At 35.5% G+C, this 19,892-nt stretch overlaps 2 protein-coding genes, 2 long non-coding RNA genes and 1 pseudogene across 16 annotated transcripts; 3 read left to right on the top strand and 2 right to left on the bottom strand.

Annotated features, from left to right (window-relative positions):
• Positions 1-19,892, bottom strand: part of LOC124441634 — a 31,285-nt pseudogene that overhangs the window by 4,411 nt on the left and 6,982 nt on the right.
• On the top strand, positions 4,240-16,156 carry LOC124443263 (UDP-GalNAc:beta-1,3-N-acetylgalactosaminyltransferase 2-like). Of its 8 annotated transcripts, none has more exons than XR_006947566.1 (6): positions 4,240-4,662; positions 5,788-5,914; positions 8,339-8,549; positions 8,718-8,816; positions 8,885-8,980; positions 16,118-16,156. XR_006947566.1 is itself a non-coding variant. In XM_046993803.1 (5 exons), exons 1-4 carry the CDS (start codon positions 4,545-4,547, stop codon positions 12,045-12,047), a joined length of 348 nt encoding a protein of 115 aa, XP_046849759.1. In that variant the 5' UTR covers positions 4,240-4,544; the 3' UTR covers positions 12,048-12,055; positions 12,239-12,414. The 8 variants fall into 8 exon arrangements, 5 of the variants coding, with proteins under 5 accessions (XP_046849759.1, XP_046849761.1, XP_046849760.1 ...); XR_006947565.1 differs by lacking the exon at positions 16,118-16,156 and adding an exon at positions 12,239-12,414; XM_046993803.1 differs by lacking the exons at positions 8,339-8,549; positions 8,718-8,816; positions 8,885-8,980; positions 16,118-16,156 and adding exons at positions 11,019-11,097; positions 12,024-12,055; positions 12,239-12,414.
• LOC124443256 lies at positions 11,933-15,799 on the bottom strand. Of its 6 annotated transcripts, XR_006947557.1 has the most exons (12): positions 15,701-15,799; positions 15,428-15,487; positions 15,278-15,352; positions 15,027-15,104; positions 14,679-14,801; positions 14,425-14,566; positions 14,255-14,355; positions 13,772-13,836; positions 12,697-12,882; positions 12,489-12,630; positions 12,261-12,380; positions 11,933-12,165 (listed from the first exon to the last, which is right to left on the bottom strand). XR_006947557.1 is itself a non-coding variant. In XM_046993789.1 (3 exons), exons 1-3 carry the CDS (start codon positions 14,582-14,584, stop codon positions 13,047-13,049), a joined length of 489 nt encoding a protein of 162 aa, XP_046849745.1. In that variant the 5' UTR covers positions 14,585-14,672; the 3' UTR covers positions 13,006-13,046. The 6 variants fall into 6 exon arrangements, 2 of the variants coding, with proteins under 2 accessions (XP_046849745.1, XP_046849746.1); XR_006947556.1 differs by lacking the exon at positions 15,701-15,799 and having other exon boundaries at positions 15,428-15,650; XR_006947559.1 differs by lacking the exons at positions 14,255-14,355; positions 14,425-14,566; positions 14,679-14,801; ... (2 more) ...; positions 15,428-15,487; positions 15,701-15,799 and adding an exon at positions 14,150-14,248.
• Positions 16,622-17,285, top strand: LOC124443305. Its single transcript, XR_006947616.1, has 3 exons — positions 16,622-16,650; positions 16,761-16,916; positions 17,262-17,285. It is a non-coding gene; the product is annotated as an uncharacterized LOC124443305 (long non-coding RNA).
• On the top strand, positions 17,324-18,976 carry LOC124443301. Its single transcript, XR_006947610.1, has 3 exons — positions 17,324-17,396; positions 17,751-17,856; positions 18,868-18,976. It is a non-coding gene; the product is annotated as an uncharacterized LOC124443301 (long non-coding RNA).

The following is a 19,892-nucleotide window of genomic DNA, read 5'->3' as shown; positions in this document are numbered from 1 at the left end:
CAAATTTTCGAATCCAACTTGAGGGCTCGTCATGAATGCTCGTCTGTCCATTATGTTCAATGGAGATGATTGACTTCGTTTGAAAAATCTGACAGTAACTTTTGTGCCATAAAAGTAAACCTTTCCTGTAAATGTTTGCAGTTTACAGCTGTTTTCTGAAATCATCGTAAAGTACCAGTTTTGATAGAAATTTCGACAGATCGTCTGCAAACACTGGTTTTTGAAAATTTATATGCTCCTACAGTTCGTCATGATTGTATTTTAACATTATTCTTACAGTTATTCATGGCACTGAACGATGAAGATTGAGACTGCGGTATGTGTTTGTTTGTCAGTTGTTTGCTTGTTTGCTTCATCATACTGCAACTTTTTCCTCAGTATTTTTCAGATGCAGAGGTCGATAAGATCAAGAATAGCAGAACAGAGATGTAAGCATGTATTTGTTTGTATCGTTCATCAAATCTTCTTTGCTTCAATTTCTTTCAGAACCACATTGCCGTAACCTGTCATTGTCAAGCAACGCTTCTTGCAGTAAGTTAAACCAATATTTATTACTTATTTTTGGAGAAGATATTAAAATTTAAAGAAGGCATGTTTCGAGAAGACAAAATTTTCGACTTCCATTCTTCGGTGTTTGCAGATGATCATAAACATGCAAAAACACAAAACATGCACATAAAAGATTTTTACAATATTCTAACTAAACTAGAGAGTTCCCTCGCTCTCTAATTTAGTGAAGAATTTCAAAAGAAATTCAAGTATTCCAAAAGAGACTTCTGCCACCTATTTTGAAATAACTTGCACAAAATTTCAAGCAGCGTACACTTGATATTCTCATAGAAATTTTTTGTAATTAAAATAAGATCATACGTATGTAATATAAAATTTGACTAAATCAAAACAATTTTTCAAATGATAGCCAAGTATTCGAAACTTCGATGTAAACTAATAGAATTTGTATGAATACAATTAATAAGAACTTACTGTTTGTTCATTCTTGGAGGAAGATTGGGTGGTTGGAAATGGCATTAATTTTTTGGGAAACGGATGTTTTATATGGACCGTTTACATTCTATATAATAAGTCGTTCATGTTTTGATTGACGTTGTCAGTCAGTGAATTGTAAGTCAAGATGTATCAACTATGAAATACAACCGGAAATCCTTATATATATGTGTCTCTATGTATTGTGTTCAAGAGTAAAACAATCTTCCTTATTATATTACATTTACCATTCACTATGGTATTTGCTATCTTTAGAACTATGTATTATTTCTTTCTCTACAATGTTGTCGCTTTTACAGGAGTAAAAGCACGAAAATATTTATATGACATGAACAAACTTGCTTGATGACAACTTTGCTCAGTCAAATACTTATTATCTATCAATTACGTATTTACAGAAGTCTTGATTTGAACTACATTTATGCGTTTATTTGCTAAACCTAGTCTTCCCCAATGTTGTTTTCTTCTTATTTCAGACATCCTAATGTAATTATATTGACAACATCGAACATAACTAGAGCCATAGACGTTGCGTTCGTGGACAGGTTGAAAATATGTTTGTGACTCGAAAGTTTTTTAATTCACTTTCTCATCTAACTTCGCTATTTGTTCGCCCACAGAGCCGACATCAAACAGTATATTGGTCCGCCATCAGCCAAAGCTATTTACAAAATTTACCATTTGTTTGTATGTAACTTATGTCTTCTTGTGCACGTGATCAACGAAATGGCTGCCGGTCAATTATGTTTTCTGGCCAAAAGGAACGCCGAAATGGCTTACCGCAACCTGTCATCATATACAATATAAAACAACAATTTGCCTCGTGAAGTATATCCCCTCTTCTCAGTACTTTGTACCTTTACGTCTACTGCTTTATTTCCATACCACAATATAGTCGTTTGTGCAAGTTATACAAACATGTTGCTTAAATAGAGAGGTGTGCAGCTATATAGAAATTGATTGCAAACGATTGCATTGTAGATAATTTTTTAATAATCAAAATTAATGTTCACCGTTTCATCACAGACCAGTATCATATCACCAGCCACTCAAATTTTGGATTTAAGGTACAACTGAAAAATACACGAAATTTTATTTTGACGAAAATTGACGGTGTTTGTTAGAAATTTTTTTGTTCACTTCTATGTTGATGACATGGTTTTCTTTTCCGATGTACAACTTTTTTTCCCTATTTTCCATTGTAGCTTTGTCGACAACGATGTAACACACTGTAGTCTTGAATTAAAGAAGATAGCCGAGTAAGTGAAGTAGATGTTTGTAGATGTAGATCGTCGAGGTTAGTGGTGTCCTGCGAAGGACTGTTGATGTTGATGTTGACTGACTTCTTAACAACCTTAGCGGTAGTCATCTTTAGAGTCAGCATCAACAACAACAGTTCTTTTCAGGACTTTACTAACCTGGACGATCTACATCTACAAACATGTAACGATACTCCCATGTTCAAACCTTTCACTTTAAAGTAAAGTGATGTCACAGAGTAAAATAAACATTTCTTGTCTTAGTTTATGGTAAATATTATGTCACCCAGTCTTCATGTTTTCAAGTTAGTATTCTTCTCGTTTTACAAAGAAAACGAAACTACGCCCGGGGGATTTTCAGAAGTTGTCTGAACCCTGGCAGTATGTTCTAGTTTCTTTTATGAGAAGAATTCTTGTAAAGAAAAAAGACAAATTTTGAAAGGAAAAACCCGTTTTCGGTCCATGCTTCCCGATACCTTCTTAAGCGTAAGGCACTAAAACGCGGCATGTTAACGTTTCGGTAGCAGATTTCGGCCCCTCCACGCTATCCTACTTGGGAGATGCAATAGCAAGCTTCCGCCCATCAGACCCGAGATCACCTGCGATAGGCTTTGCTCGGGGTACGCAGGAGAGTGCGGTCGCCACCGAAGTGTGGACCCTAAGCCACTGCATACTATATCGCACCCAGCTTCCACTGCTAGTTGACATCTACTATATGAAGCTATAGATTTATATTTATATATACAAAATTTAGAGGCTTACGAAATTTGTGGTATTATTAAAGTCACAACTGCGCATGCCCAGATAATTTCTTTGATAATTTGCGATTAAGTGGGATAATTGCCCCAGATGTAGTGCAAGTACATCTAGTTAGTCGTTGCCATGACTATAAACAATTAGTCGAGTGGGCTGCGCATGCTCGAGCGCATGCGCAGATGATTTCTCCATTAAATTGTTACTAAACATGCTATTTACTTCAAAATCGGGGCTAGTAGATGCAATTGGTCGTTGCCATGACCATGAACATTGGCAGCCAATCAATTTAACTGCGCATGCTCAGTTGATATCTTTAATAGTTTGTTAATAAGCAAGTTATATACTCCCAATTGATGCTAGTAAATGTAGTTGGTCGTTTCCATGACTATCAACTCGGACAATTGGTCAAGTGGACTTTGCATGCTTGAGCGTGCTGCGCATGCCCAAGCGTACTGCGCATGCTCAGATGATCTTCTTATATTTTTGTGACCAAGCGATTAATTACTCAGTAAGTGATGAAAATAGGTCCAGCTTGTTGTTGCCATCACTATGAATATGAAAAATTTGTTAAATGACTAAATTTCTCATTATGATTGAAATTTATGATTTCCCAATATGTGACCAAGTGAACCACAGAAGGATGCAAGCTTGTTCTGTTTGTCATTGCCATGATTGTAAACTCGAACAGTTTGTTGAGTTGTTTGTGCATGTTCAGATGAGTTCTCAAATAATTTAGGACTGAGGTTTAAAATATACCGTCTTAATACTTGCAACATAAATAAAATTTAACTTTGTATTACATCTACATTTAAGGCGTAAAGATGTTTTTTTCTTTGTTATCGTAGTCAGTAGTTATCAAGTAATGGACCACTCTCAAATAATCACGAATATTGGTTGACTTTTGGTTAGGTTTCTTTGGGAGGCCCTTCTCCTTTTGAACTTGCAAGGAGCAGTCAAGCGTCTCACTGTGATAAACCTACGAAGTATTCTTTCTCTCATTTTCTTGTTTAGAAAAAGTTATCAACTAAGTGGTCGAACTCTTCGTAAACTACCATTCCTTGCACATGCGCTGTACTCAAAAGTAAGTAATACGAATTAAAGCCTTCACCCGTGTTCTTTTTGTTGTACATGCATGTACTTATATTGTCCCTCAAACCTTCGTAATAGGCGCAAACGATAACCTTAGAAGAGTTTTTGAATAAGCGTGCAAATGTGATCTTTCTAGCGATTGTATACTTTTTATACATTCATAGTAATATTTTGGATATGTTTTGTTGAAGATTAAGATTTTTGTATTGCTCAATTTAAGTTCAATAAGTAACATAGATCACAAAGTTTGCTAATTTATATTGATGCTTTAAGACTCCTTACATGACGTTTCCGCAACACACCCGAGGTCAAAGTTCGTATATATTAAAATGCAACAATGTGTATAGTTCGTTATTGAGGATAATGTATAGATTATTTTACATAGGGAAAGATATTTATACGCTATAGTTAATTGTAACTGTTTAATTTCAACTTATGTTTACATTAAATGACATCCTTAAGCCAACTTTACTAATATTGATCGCTATTTTCGTGTTATACATCTATAATCATCTTGTTGTTAAAGATTTGAAGCTTTGCTGCGATAATACAGGTTTGTACAGCTATCTCATCTTTGTTTGTTGCCTGCCTGATAGCATGTCGACTCCGGGGACCAGATTTTTTATCGTGATTTATATGACATTATAGATTGTCGTACGTCTATCTAATATCTTGAGTATAAACGATATGTTTTGAAAGATGAGTTTACATATACTCTAGCGTAGTGTCTTCATCAGGAGTGATCTGATGTTGAAACTTGAGTCTTTATATACTCCAGTCTATGTCTTCATCAGGAGTGATCTGATGTTGAAACTTGAGTCCTTATATACTCCAGTCTTATGTTTTCATCAGGAGTGATCTGATGTTGAATCTTGAGTCCTTATATACTCCAGTCTAGTGTCTTCATCAGGAGTGATCTGATGTTGAAACTTGAGTCCTTATATACTCCAGTCTAGTGTCTTCATCAGGAGTGATCTGATGTTGAAACTTGAGTCTTATATACTCCAGTCTTATGTTTTCATCAGGAGTGATCTGATGTTGAATCTTGAGTCCTTATATACTCCAGTCTAGTGTCTTCATCAGGAGTGATCTGATGTTGAATCTTGAGTCCTTATATACTCCAGTCTTATGTTTTCATCAGGAGTGATCTGATGTTGAATCTTGAGTCTTATATACTCCAGTCTAGTGTCTTCATCAGGAGTGATCTGATGTTGAAACTTGAGTCCTTATATACTCCAGTCTAGTGTCTTCATCAGGAGTGATCTGATGTTGAAACTTGAGTCCTTATATACTCCAGTCTTATGTTTTCATCAGGAGTGATCTGATGTTGAATCTTGAGTCGTTATATACTCCAGTCTAGTGTCTTCATCAGGAGTGATCTGATGTTGAATCTTGAGTCCTTATATACTCCAGACTAATGTCTTCATCTGGAGTGATCTGATGTTGAATCTTGAGTCCTTATATACTCCAGTCTAGTGTCTTCATCAGGAGTGATCTGATGTTGAATCTTGAGTCCTTATATACTCCAGTCTTATGTTTTCATCAAGAGTGATCTTTTATTGAAACTTTCGCTAGTGTTATTTAACCATGTTATCTAAAAACTTTATCCTACATAGTCCATTTTGTATTTGTGTTTCCACTTGTTTTCTTTAATGTTTTAAAATAATGTTCTTGACAGCAGAGAATTATTCTCATTATGATTTGGTCGTTGGAATACTTTCATCGCGCGGCAACTTTGATTTGAGGCAAAGTTTACGTGAATCATGGGTTGGCTATGCAAGACGACATTCATCTCTAAATAAAAGGTAAGCACAGGGAAAACACTGAATTTTCTTGAGGGTAGCTGTAGTGTGTTTTGTATTCAATTAGAGCTACTTAGCGTGTGAAACGTTACAGCAAACACAATATTTGTGAAGGTAAAGTGTAGAACAGTGTTTCAAATTGGCCTGTCGCGTTTACAACGAATTTCTTTAATACCAGAGAACGTTTACAACGTATTTCTTCAATACCAGAGAACGTTTACAACGTATTTCTTCAATACCAGAGAACGTTTACAAAGTATTTCTTCAATACCAGAGAACGTTTACAACGTATTTCTTCAATACCAGAGAACGTTTACAAAGTATTTCTTCAATACCAGAGAACGTTTACAACGTATTTCTTCAATACCAGAGAACGTTTACAACGTATTTCTTCAATACCAGAGAACGTTTACAACGTATTTCTTCAATACCAGAGAACGTTTACAACGTATTTCTTCAATACCAGAGAACGTTTACAACGTATTTCTTCAATACCAGAGAACGTTTACAACGTATTTCTTCAATACCAGAGAACGTTTACAACGTATTTCTTCAATACCAGAGAACGTTTACAACGTATTTTTCAATACCAGAGAACGTTTACAACGTATTTTTATACCAGAGAACGTTTACAACGTATTTCTTCAATACCAGAGAACGTTTACAACGTATTTCTTCAATACCAGAGAACGTTTACAACGTATTTCTTCAATACCAGAGAACGTTTACAACGTATTTCTTCAATACCAGAGAACGTTTACAACGTATTTCTTCTATACCAGAGAACGTTTACAACGTATTTCTTCAATACCAGAGAACGTTTACAACGTATTTCTTCAATACCAGAGAACGTTTACAACGTATTTCTTCAATACCAGAGAACGTTTACAACGTATTTCTTCAATACCAGAGAACGTTTACAACGTATTTCTTCAATACCAGAGAACGTTTAAAACGTATTTCTTCAATACCAGAGAACGTTTAAAACGTATTTCTTCAATACCAGAGAACGTTTACAACGTATTTCTTCAATACCAGAGAACGTTTACAACGTATTTCTTCAATACCAGAGAACGTTTACAACGTATGTCTTCAATACCAGAAAACGTTTACAACGTATTTCTTCAATACCAGAGAGCGTATACAAAGTATTTCTTCAATACCAGAGAACGTTTACAACGTATTTCTTCAATACCAGAGAACGTTTACAACGTATGTCTTCAATACAAGTGAAATGTTTGGTAAACTAATCTGATTACCGATATGAGTAACGTTTTAGCAATTGTCAGATCTACGTAGAATCGAATTGGACATTTTTAGCTGACCGCCATTCTTTAAGTAGTGTAGCGTTGTGCGTTTCTATGATGGCCTATTGAATATACCAACAGCAAGGTCTTTAGTTTCGTTTATCAGTTTTGTTCTACACAAGAACAACTCATGCAAACTGCATTCTTTGTCATATGATAAATTTAACTGTGTTGACTAACGTCATTGTATTGAGGCTAAACTCGAATATTCACAAGAAATAACGGTTCACGGTACACTTGCCTAAAATATCCCTTTCTTTGCTGTGGTTTTCTTGGCCAGAGTTCCCAACAACCGTTTCTGTCGCAAAAAAAAATTGTACCAGTGATATAACTAAGTACAATGACTAAATCTGAAAAAATAAAGTGTTGGTTACTATTCCATTGTTGTTTTAGAGTGTTGGTGAAGTTCATCGTTTCAAATAATGCATGTTACGTTCCTCCAGAGTTCAGCATTGATCCTTACAAATGCGAAAGAAAGAAAATCGAATCTCCAAGTTTGAAAATTTACTTTTGATTTGATAGTTGTGAGGTTTGGCGCCTGGAAAAAGCCGATATAAAACAATATGACGTTGGAATCTCGATGCAGGCGATAAACTAACGAGGCACATATTTACAAACGTCGAACATAACCTACTATACATGTGATATTTAAAGTTAATCAGTTGCGGATTACTCATTACGAAAAGTAAACCAAGACATTGTTAGTTTTTACTTTTTGCTGCTTGGAACTTGCTAAAAGTGCCGTTTTTAGACCATTTATGATGTTGAAAACCGTACGTGCGATTGAATATCGACGAAAAAGACTTTCGTACCATCTAGTGTTTAAATGCGCGAGGCTAAGAACTGACGAGGATTTCCCTATTTCTGCAGACTGTTTTGATAATTTTTAAAGTTTATTTTGAACTATTAATTTCTTTTGTATCGTTCACACTATGTGTTACAAACGCAAGCTAGGAAATGCAAAGGCAAAGGAACGTAAAGAACGCAAACGTTGTCAAGAGACTGAGCTTAGTGGAGGGATTAAATATCACCAGGCCTCGTAATTTTGCCTTAGCCTACATGCTCCATAATTATTAATCAGCCACTGCTGCGAATTTATCATTGCTGTATGTATTTGTAGCGAAGATCAGACAGTCTTGATGGAAATATGTGTTGCTATCTCTCATGGAGATTTTACCGTCATAGAGGCTGGAACGAGTGCATGATCAAACGTGTTTATATGTTTGTCATATTGATGTTTAGACTACGAAAATGAAGTAATTGCTTACAAACGAGCAAATGAAGAAAATTTGAGATATTTTCACAGTGGATCTATCGGATGGGACTTTGATGTGAGTATTAGTTAGTTATTTGTAGCCATTAAGAACTGCTCAACGGACACTGTTGCATTGAACTTTTGGGACCTTCTGAACAAAGTCTGAAACCTGTTGCATAAAGTGTCTGTTTGGCTTCAGGAGTAAAATTTGGGTTGGCAATACAATACAATTATTTTTATACAGATCATCCGTCCCATTATTTTGACTCGTCTTGGCATCTCTTTATCATCGTTGAATTCAAAAAGAAACTCTTCTGTTCGACTCTACGACAGAACAACTAAGGTTAAACCATGCAGTTTATAAATACCGTTTACAAGTTATTTGATCTAAATTGTTTTATCTCGTTTCAGAGCGAAATTATATCTGTTTATTTCTCTTTCCAAGACCCTGGTACAACAGAAAACGGTTCGTCGTTTAAAGCAATTGAAAACTTTATTTTGCCAAAGGTGAGTAACAAGTCGATAATTTATCAAAATATTCAAGTGAATTGTTTGAGCTCGGGAGTATCGTTATCATGTTTGTACAGGTTAGTAGAGTGCTGAGAAGGGCTGTTGGTGTTGATGTTGACTGATGTTTCGACAACCTTAGTGGTTGTCATCTTCAAAGTCGAGTGAGGAGTAAACGTCTGCAAGCAGATAACAAATATGGCAAACCTGACGTTTACTCCTCACTTGACTCTGAAGATAACTACCACTAAAGTTGTCGAAACGTCAGTCAACATCAACACCAGCAGTCCTTCTCAGGACTCTACTGACCTGATTTAAACGATACAAATGGCTTGGCTTATTAAATGCTAACTTTGTAAAATCTATTATAAGAATTAGATAATCCATTTTTCCATGAAGCTCATGGATACTTTTGTTCATGATATGAGAGTTATATTGTATAAGGAGGCTCTCGTTCATCACGAGAGTTATGAGATAGTTACCTTGTAAAAGTTAACATGTAAAAGCGTATAAACATATTTACAGTTGGTTTAAATTATAAGTCATTAAGGCGGAATTTTTTAACTTTTGCAATATCCTTGAATGTTCTAGTTTCTTTTATACAAAAAAAGATTAAATTCAAAAGCAAAACCCGTTTTCGGTCCATGCTTCCCGATACCTGCTTAAGCCGAGGCACTAGAACGCCGCATGTTAACGTTTCGGTAGGAGATTTCGGCCCCTCCACGCTATCCTACTTGGGAGATGCAATAGCAAGCTTCCGCCCATCAGACCCGAGATCACCTGCGATAGGCTTTGCTCGGGGTACGCAGGGAGAGTGCGGTCGCGACCCGAAACGTCTGGACCCCTAAGCCACTGCATACATATCGCACCCAGCTTCCACTGCTAGTTGACATCTACTATACCTAATATTGGCTTTATATATATATACAAAAATTCAGAGGCTTACGAAAGTTGCGGTATTATTAAAGTCACTACTGCGCATGCCCAGATGATTTCTTTGATAATTTGCGACTAAGTGAGCTAATTGCCACAAATATAGTGCAAGTACATATAGTTAGTCGTTGCCATGACTATAAACAATTGGTCGAATGTACTGCGCATGCACCTGCGCATGCGCAGATGATTTATCCATTTAATTGTTACTAAGCATGCTATTTACTTCAAATTCGGTGCTTGTAGATGCAGCTGGTCGTTGCCATAACTATGAAGTCAAAAACTGTCAAGTGAACTGCGCATGCTCAGTTGATATCTTTAATAATTTGTTAGTAAGCAAGTTATCTACTCCTAATTGATTCTAATAAATGCAGTTGGTCATTTCCATGATCGTTTACTCAGACAATTGGTCAAATAGACTTTGCTTGTACTGCGCATTTCCAAGCGTACTGCGCATGCTCAGATGATTTTGCGTACATTTATGTGACCAAACGATTTAATCACTCAGAAAGCGATGAAAATAGATCCAGCTTGTCGTTACCATGACTATGAAATTGAAAAATTTGTCAAATGGACTGTGCAGACTCATATGAAGTTTAAAGCCTAGTGCCAAACACTAATATTCCCTCACCAAATATTAAAAGAAAAGATGGTACAATGCTTTATGAATAAATTTCTTTAAAGTCTGTAGCAACTTGCAATCCTCCGTAGATTCTCCGGGAAGAGAGTCGTGACAAAAGAGGAAGAAGAAACTCGAATGTCGGAGTGGCAGCGATTGAAAGACGATGAGAATGAACGTTTACTTAAAGAAAGCAGAACTATTTCTGATATTCTTTTGTTTCAAATGTCGATGTTTACAGAAATCTTCCATCCCAGTTGCTTCAGTTTTTCTCGTGGTAAGAGAGTGTCTGAGACTTTTATATTTTTCATGCCACTGTGAAATTTCTGGCGATAAGTGGACAGTCTCAAATCAACTTTAAACATTATTTTTGCCCAAATAACTTGCATTAGTGTATAATTCATCTCGCCAGTATCTCCTTACCTACGACATCAGTCGTCATATGTCATATTGATCTTGCTTCATGTCGGCTTTTCTTTTAAATAGGCTCTCGGCGACTTTAAGTTTTTCCTTTGTAATGAAAACTGACGATGATTGTTTTGTTAACCTGGAGACCATCTTACAGGTTTGTGAAAGCTCTTCAATTACATCTCCCAAGTAGGATAGCGTGGAGGGGCCGAAATCTCCTACCGAAACGTTAACATGCGGCGTTCTAGTGCCTTGCGCTCAAGAAGGTATCGGGAAGCATGGACCGAAAACGGGGTTTTTTGCTTTCGAATTTTATCTTTTTGTTTTCTTCTCATAAAACAAACCAAGCAATGTTTCAATTAACTTCTTATGACCCTGTCTTTTCTGACACTTATAAATAAAGACAACCTTAAACATGTTTTATACCAATTTTATCGGTTTATATCTTTCTGATTTAACTCTCCCATTTACTGTTTCTCATGTATTACGAGCAAACCATACATATGTTTCATGGAAAACAAACAAGGATTATGTGGTTCCCTTAGTTAACATGCGACGCTCTAGTGCTCAACTATCTCGGGTATCGGGAGGCATGGACGTAAACGGGATTCTTTGGTTTTCAAAATTTATCTTTTCTTTACAAGAATTCTTCTCATAAAAAACTAGAACGTCCAAGGATACTTCAAAGGTTCAAACAACTTCTGCCTTTTGAACTATAACTTAAAAACTCTAAGCATGTTTATACGTTTTTACTTATTACCTTTTACAACGTAACTTTCTCATAACTCTCTCGTGATGAACGAGAGCCTCATTATACAATATGACTCTTTCATCATGAACGAACGCATCCATGGGCTTCACGGAAAAAAGGGATTATGTACTTTGTTATGAGAACAAACCTGTTAAGAAAACAGGTTGTTATTTTTATAACTATAAGCTGTGTACAAAAACAAAATGAGAGAAGTCACCATCATGCATAAAATGCATTCTGATACGTAGATGAACACTCGTATTTACTAATTAGCAGACCTGTATATATTATATATTACAGATAAACTTCAAAAATACTTATCTTCAATCTAGCAATCCAGTATCAGACTCTCTTAAATTATTTGGTAAGAGAGTTTTCTGTATTCCAAGAGTTGTTCCATCCATCACCACCTTCTGGGGAATTCTTCCACATAATTCACAAAAAAACCCATTGTCAAAATCAATATCAAGCAACCTTAATAAGAGAAAATTCAATAACTTAATAAAACAAGCGATCACTATCTCAATGGAACATTCATATTTTGCAGCTGAAAATGAAATGATGCTTACCGTATCATGGCAATGATAGCGAGACGAAACTTGGCGTAAGTTATTTCCTTTGGGAAATTCAAACTACTCGAAGACACTTGCCTTTGTACATATGCAACATAATATTTGTACATAGGTAAACTGAACAAGAATAAAAAAGAAAAAACATTCAAAAGATATAGTGCGAGAAAATTAAATAATGGACAAACGTAGCTACTAATGCTTCGGCAAATTTTCATTAAAAAGTACCTCGAAAAGCCGTTATGAAAAGCCGAATGTAATCTTTTAGATCGGCATGAGATATTGCATATGATCCAAACCATACAATCCTGTTTTCAATGCCATCATAATGCTTTTTTCGTAGCACAAGAGGAGCAAGGTCTACAATACACTAAATAATTTATTTAAGTCAAATAATTATGAAGTGAAGCGTAACCTATAACAAATCAGAACTTACCCTTCACATCATGGATTGAACAAAAGTACGCAACTGAACACAAGTCTACGTACAACCATTCATCTTGAATAGAACGTTTATCCCACTCTGCACCACAAGAACAAATACCACTTTCAGATGGCGCCAAAATTTTATGACCATTTTTTTCAGGAAGATCAGTAAAATCGCTTGCATCATTCTCATTGCCTAAAATAATTAAATAGTAATATTTACAAAATGCTAGAAAGTGCTAAATACCATACCGATAAAGGAAATAGTATATGTAAAGCTAAAAGGATGTTCACCATTGCAGATTATCTTGCATACTTGTTTCAAATAAAGAAACCTTTTCTTTGCTAAGTGTAGCCAATTCAAAATAGTCTCGCATCTGGTGTAATTCCAAAGGAAAACTTAAAAAGTGCCAATGGAGAATCCATTTCATCCTCGTCAACGATTTGCATGGCTTTTGCAAGGGTTGTCACATGAATGCAATGATATGACGAATAGCTGCAACATTTTAACTCGGGCTGGGGCGGCATTACTTTTGAATACACTAAAGTACAAACCCCCCATGGACTATTCACTGGTTTTACAGCAATCCACTGAACCTCCCTGCACACTGCACTAAACAAGTCCTAAAATATGTAAAATCATTTACCTTTAAGGTTGTATTATGTGTGTGTATGTATGTGTGTGTATGTATGTGTGTGTATGTATGTGTGTGTATGTGTATGCAGATTAATAATTATGATTAATTATGACTTCACAAAATCCTTAGAAAGTGCTTAATATATATATATCAGGCACGTAAAGCAAATGGTGAATATGACTTTACTATTTTTGTCATACATTTAGTTTATACTACTTAATGTATGTACTGTAAGTATGTGGCTATGTATGTATGTGAGTATGAATGTGTATACCTCAATAGTCATAAATAAATTCAATTTGCCCTGTTGGTTATCACCCTAATAGCTTTATAGAAGCTCCTGAACTTAGGCACAGGATGTATGGTAACAAATTGTGGGGTATTAGAAGGTTGAGAAACAATACGTGTATTTGTACAAAAAAGTTATTTTCACATAACAAAATATACTTCTTCAGGTTGCATCTCATGGTAGGAATGATCACTGAAAACAGACTGCATCATGGATGTGGATTCTGCATTCATAAAAGAAATTCCATGAGATAAATATATTGTGTAAATAATCATTCACAAGTTTTAACAATATTTTTGCTTGTAAAGCTGTGCGGGTTAACATCCACATGTAATAAGAACAATGTCGAACAAGGGTCTTGTAAAACACAGAAGGATGACTTCACAAGGGTTTGAAATGTACAATAAACTGATATTTAAGGATGAAGACATTTTCTCCCATACCACATGAAGAACTTTACATTGAAAAATAAGCCAAATACAAATTTGAGACATTCACTACATGCAATGTCAGATTAATATGTAACAAGTTCTCACATCTTTGACAAGGGTCTTGAAACAAATAGTATGTAAGTGTAAGTCAAAATTTGGTGAAGCTGTTCAGACACCTTATATCCTGAAAGAGTAACACACAACACTTACTTTTTCAATAAAATCTTTGGCTTCAATACCAAACTTTCTATCATACACAACCAGATATTTTTCCATTGCTAATATGTGTATGCAACTCGGATATGGTATATCTGACAAGTACAAAAATGTTGTTTGGCCTGTTTTAATCATTTCATTTCAGTAACATCTATTTTACATACCTTTTTGAGGATCTAATTGTATATTATTAGGTAGGGCATCAACAAATTGCTTTCTATTTGCATCACATGAGCAGCACAATATCCAACCATAGCCATCAAGCAATAGGTGGGGATATCGATGTACAAATACAAATGAATTATGCTGAAGAAAAAAATACATGCAGATTATAGCACCAAAAAAAGCGTATTGAGTAATATCATTTAGTTGGGTATATACCCAACATTGAAATTATGGAAATAAAATTTGACATCACCATAATTGTTCTTTTGTTTGCATTATAATCATGAACAACAAAGGATTGCTGACATGATACATTTGATGCAAAGTCAAACTGTAACAATAGCCCAGTATAGTGGCCAGTGGGTGACAAATGACTCTGAAAGAGCAAGTACACAGTAATTATTAATGTTCACTGTTTCAAAAATATCTATTGTAATATATTTTTATGTTTGTTGAGCACATTTCTACCAGATGTTAATAAAGTTTTGCTAGACAGTGTTTCATGCATAAGCAATCAACAAGCATATTGTCAATTTATAACACATTAAAAACATGACTAGTGGTAAACAGTATAAAGTATAACTGTATATGTGAGAACTACTTGACTATGTTGACATGGTTGTTTGGGTTCCTCTGTAATAATAGAGATAGATTGCTTGGTAAAGATATCTTCAGAGTCCTACAAATAAAGACCATTATTTAATTTAAAATGTGTACAGACTTTTAATAAGTGTTTAAATAATGCATGCCTTCTTTAAATTACTTCAAAATTTTTTAGTTATTTCTAGTGAAAGCAGTCCTACATATAACCACTTCCAATGACTTTTCATGAGAAACAATATCAATATGTACATTAAAAACTTGTGTTTTGGTGGTTAACTCTTGGTGCTTGTCATAATTTTCAGCAATATCTTCACTTTGTTCATTCTACATATAAATTAAAAACCCATAAACATAGCGTATTTTTATATCTACATAGTTTTACAATATATGTAAACTTACCAAATCCCCAAATTCATTTTCTTGTTCAAAAAATTGAGATTCATATGACACACTGCTATTCTATTAACATATATGACATTGTGATTAAAGGATGTAGAGAATCCAGACTTGAAATTGGAAAATGTGCTCCGAATAAGTGTTTTTCCTTACACCACATTGTGGGCATAAATAAATTTGTACACATACTTTTGTTAATATAACTGTGGTAATAAAAATAAATTAATATGAAATTGTGCAACCAGAAACAATAAAAGAACACTTTAAAATTCCTACCGCATCATCTTTTGTGTGTTTCCTTTCCTCTCCGCGTTATTGTAATTTGACGGGAAATGGTTTTTATTCACTCTTACATCTTCTGCCTTTATAATTAGTCGATCTGTATTTGTAAACTAATATTTACAAATGCCCCAAGAGAATCTTTTTATTTTATTGGCTCTTCTACAAATACAATACCATGTCCGACTATTTGATTGCACGAATTTTGTAATTTGATCACGTTTTTTTGACACGTGTGTTTACGATGGGAAAGATGGATTGCTTAAATGTACCTAGTTGTTTAGACTACTTGAATCCATAGTTATCCTGTAATGTATACTCTTGTGAAACACCAATGAGCATACGTAGTGTGTCTTCTATAACCTCTATTCTTGTTCTCCACTTCATCATCTATCCATATTTGTTCTTTTTTAGTTCTCAGCTCAACACAACCCTTGTCTGAAGTTCCTAAAATTTTGATCTACCCAAGAAAGATCTCTGGTGGTAACATGTTAGGTATGGCTAGTGGTTGGTCATCGTCATTGAGCCTTGTGACACCAGTTCAGTACACGTTAATTGTCCTGAAGACGTTGAGGAGGTTGCTAGTAAAGCGTCACCTAAACCAGAAGTTAGTTTTCATGGTATGCTAACGGATTACGCAAACGTTGTTTGAAAGAAGTTCACATGAAATGGTTATGGTCTCGTTCCATCGTCTTCTGAGAAGGTTTCATGTTCATCCTGTATCTTTCACCAAAGTTACAAATATTGAGTTTTTTATGCTTTTTGAAATTGTCGTTTTTATGACTATTATTTTAGAGCATAGATATTGAAGAATCTTGTGGTAGTACAGGTATTTTCAACATTTTTTTGTTGAAAAATTCTCTAGTTTCAATTCTTCGAAATTTCTCATCTTAATTTTCATCTTTACTTTAGAATCCTTTCGATACGAGAAATCGTCGGGATTTGAGGTACTTTATACGATATATTGAATTTAAGTTTTATAGCGTTAATAACTCTCATCTGTCCATCGTAACTTTGCTATGATTCTATGGATAAATTATGTTTTTGTATATAACAGATTATTGATGATCCTACTTCACCTGATGATCCTCACGCTCTTATTTCGCTATCTGGACTTTAACACAAGATCACGAATATGAGACGATAAAGACAAATTCCGGTTACAAATACAGGCGCTGCGTCAAACCGTGGTTCACTAATGCCTTTGAAATCGGTAAAGTCCTTTTATTATTTTGCTTGTGCTTTCTTTACAACTGTAAGTTTTACTCTCCTAAGACTATAGGCACGACCACAACTGATAATCGCCAGGTTGGTATAGTTTCGAGAAGGACTGTTTTTGTTGTTGTTGACTCGTTTCGACAACCTTAGCGGTAGTCATCTTCAGAGTTTTTGACTATACTAACCTGGACGATCTACATTTACAAACATGTAACGATACTCGGGTTCAAACCATTTACTTTGATAATCCCCAGTTTATCTATGGTGAAACTTGTTATAATTCCCATGTATTTTCTTACTCTCTGGAGACTAAATTTTGTATCCCTTTCTTCTTTCCTAGGCGAGGTTTTATTTCTGCTGTGGGTGTTTGGCTTTGTATCCGTGTACGAAATGCTCCCTCGGCGTACAACGAGAAGTACATCGCCTGGTGTATATATAACACTCTGTTTGCTAAGATCGTAGTTGGTCTTCTGAGGTAAGGCAAAATGTTTGCATCGGTGTTACTGTCATTTTTCATGAAAGGTTGAATTGTTGGAATGTTATTAAACAAAAGAATGATAGCATATATGTTATAACCAACAACTAAAACAATAACGACCTTATCAAACAACATTTGAAATTAACCTTCCTCCTCTTCCTTGTAAACGAGACAAGTCTACTCAAAGCAGAAGGGCATAAAGGCCTCTGCCTTTGAGTAGACTTGTCTCGTTTACAAGGAAGAGGAGTGGAAGGTTAGTTCTCAAATGTTGTTAGATAAGGTCGTTATTGTTTGTAGTTGTTGGTTATAGCATTAAAGGTTGAATTGTTTTGACAACATTCTTTTATTTAGAATTGTTCTAGATAACTTTCACAATCCTGATGTGGCGTATGTCGTAAACAGTTTGTCAACGCATGTCATTGCCACCGTTATGTTGGTTTTGCTCTTTGCTTTCAAGGTAATGGTTGTACTGTTAACTTAGTATTAATTACTGCCGATGAAAGAGGATCTTAAAACCTCTCAAAAGCAGAAATTTGTAATCTAGAGAGCTTCGGGTTTTTGTCAATACGTCTATCTACTGGACCTTTTCTTCGTTGAGTTTTGGCTTTCCATCAATGAACGAGTAAGCGTTTTACGATTGATTATGAAGTGTGTTATGATGCGATTGGCAATGAGCCCGAAAAGAAAATAGAACAAAAGCTTTTTAATAGAACGGCCAAGCCCAACTTGAAGAGCTCTCGAAGATAAACACGTCAGATTATCCTCGATGCCTTATATTTTCTTCATTAAATTTTATTTTTCAAAACTTTAAATTGAATATTGTCGTTGAAACACCATATGGTGAACAAATTAGCGTAAACAAATGGCCAAATATGTCTTGGACGTTCGTTTCAAATATCAAAAGAGATTAGCCAAGGGTTACATTCTCTCATCGAAAGGAATCATGCAGCAGCGAAGATACTTATCTCTTTGTTATGCTTTAGGTCACGCGAAGTCGTTTTTCATTAAATTACGAAATGTTTTAGGATACATTACGACACATATTGACTAATGTGGAAGTATGAATGTTATAAAACTGCACGACGCGTTTTTCAAAGGACATTTCTCTGTTTCGAAGCATACTCAAGTATTCCAGTACATAACATTTAATGCTTAATAAAGTAAATGGTTTGAACTCGAGAATCGTTATCGTTTAATGATGATTCCAGGAAGTCCTGAGAAGGATTTTGTTGACGTTTCGATAACCTTAGCGGTAGTCATCTTCAGAGTCATTTTGACACTGACTCTGAAGGTGACTACCGCTAAGGTTGTCGAAACGTCAGTCAACAACAAAAACAGTCCTTCTCAGGACTTTATTAACCTGGACGATCATCATTTACAAACATTTAATGCTTAAGTCAGTCTGTGTACTTGCTGACCTATACCACCTGCCCTCCTCGATATTAAATTTTTCCTGTCTGTTTTAAAGGTATACTTCTTGAAAAAATACAATGTAAATCAAAGAAGGCGTTCTCGGGGTAGTTCGTCTATAGCCACAACGATGACGGATCTTCGTAAATCACCATTTCATCTCAACCGTTTGGACGGTACTTTGGTGTGCGAAACGATGAAGAGAAAAGCCGCGAGGGTCTGGAAACTGAGAATATACAACTGAGGGTAAGATGTTTTGGGAATACTGTTTGAGTACAGATTAAAACGAGGATTTTTCGAAGAATGTTCAAAGAAACAATGTCAATGGTTATTGTCTTAAATACAAAGAACGACTCTCCATTTGCAAAGTGGGTGGCCTAGGTTTGAGGGTTAGGGGAGATTTGTCAGATCATCGCAGAGTTGCTAAAGAACGAGTCGATCGTGAGATGCGCCAGGGTCTGACGGGAAGGTATGGGGGAAATGAGTTGAACTTTGGTCCCTGTGATGGTATTCACGTCCAATTACGGTCTTTCAGTTTCTCAAAACTTGAAAATTGAATGTGTGCTCCTTGTGACAGCACATTATGCATTAAGCCATTTATAGGCGCACGTCAAACAACGTGTGAAATATGCTTTTGTTAAACAACTGCCAAAATCTCAACTCACGCCACACGCGAAAGTGATCATTATCACTTGTAGTTGATTATTATCCCAATTTACAGAGATTATCATCTTCAATATAGAGTAATTATCCTCAATTAAAACCATTGAAATTGTAGCAGCGAATCCGCTAACACTTATGAAATAAGCCGATTTGATGTTCAATTAATGACATTCCTATATTAAAATCATTATCCTTACACTTCTTTCACAGGAGGAAATTACGTGATTTGACTGCGAAACTTGCAGCATGTGAATACAAACAACAACGAGCAGAGACGACAAATCGCTGAAGTCCACAAGTAAAACAGCTACATTTCCACGAGTAGCGAGATCCCCGTCACCCAGATTCAACAGCGAGACGGAGAGCGCTTCCAGGGTCGAGAGCCGGAATCTCCGATAAAATTGGTCAGCAGGCCGAATT

Source organism: Xenia sp. Carnegie-2017, unplaced genomic scaffold (genome assembly GCF_021976095.1).
Source record: "Xenia sp. Carnegie-2017 unplaced genomic scaffold, XeniaSp_v1 HiC_scaffold_20, whole genome shotgun sequence".
Classification (NCBI taxonomy): Eukaryota; Metazoa; Cnidaria; class Anthozoa; order Malacalcyonacea; family Xeniidae; genus Xenia; species Xenia sp. Carnegie-2017.
This window is presented reverse-complemented; position numbering and strand designations above follow the sequence as displayed.

Excerpts from the sequence above, each read along its gene's own strand:
- LOC124443263 (XM_046993801.1), top strand. The coding sequence starts at position 4,545 with ATGTTTACATTAAATGACATCCTTAAGCCAACTTTACTAATATTGATC. Across the intron at positions 4,663-5,787 it reads GCTTTGCTGCGATAATACAG|CAGAGAATTATTCTCATTAT; the intron begins GTTTGTACAGCT and ends TGTTCTTGACAG. Across the intron at positions 5,915-7,611 it reads CATTCATCTCTAAATAAAAG|AGTGTTGGTGAAGTTCATCG; the intron begins GTAAGCACAGGG and ends TTGTTGTTTTAG.
- LOC124443256 (XM_046993789.1), bottom strand. The coding sequence starts at position 14,584 with ATGTATTTTTTTCTTCAGCATAATTCATTTGTATTTGTACATCGATAT. Across the intron at positions 13,837-14,424 it reads ACAATTAGATCCTCAAAAAG|AATCCACATCCATGATGCAG; the intron begins GTATGTAAAATA and ends TTATGAATGCAG. Across the intron at positions 13,311-13,771 it reads ATGAGATGCAACCTGAAGAA|GACTTGTTTAGTGCAGTGTG; the intron begins GTATATTTTGTT and ends TACATATTTTAG.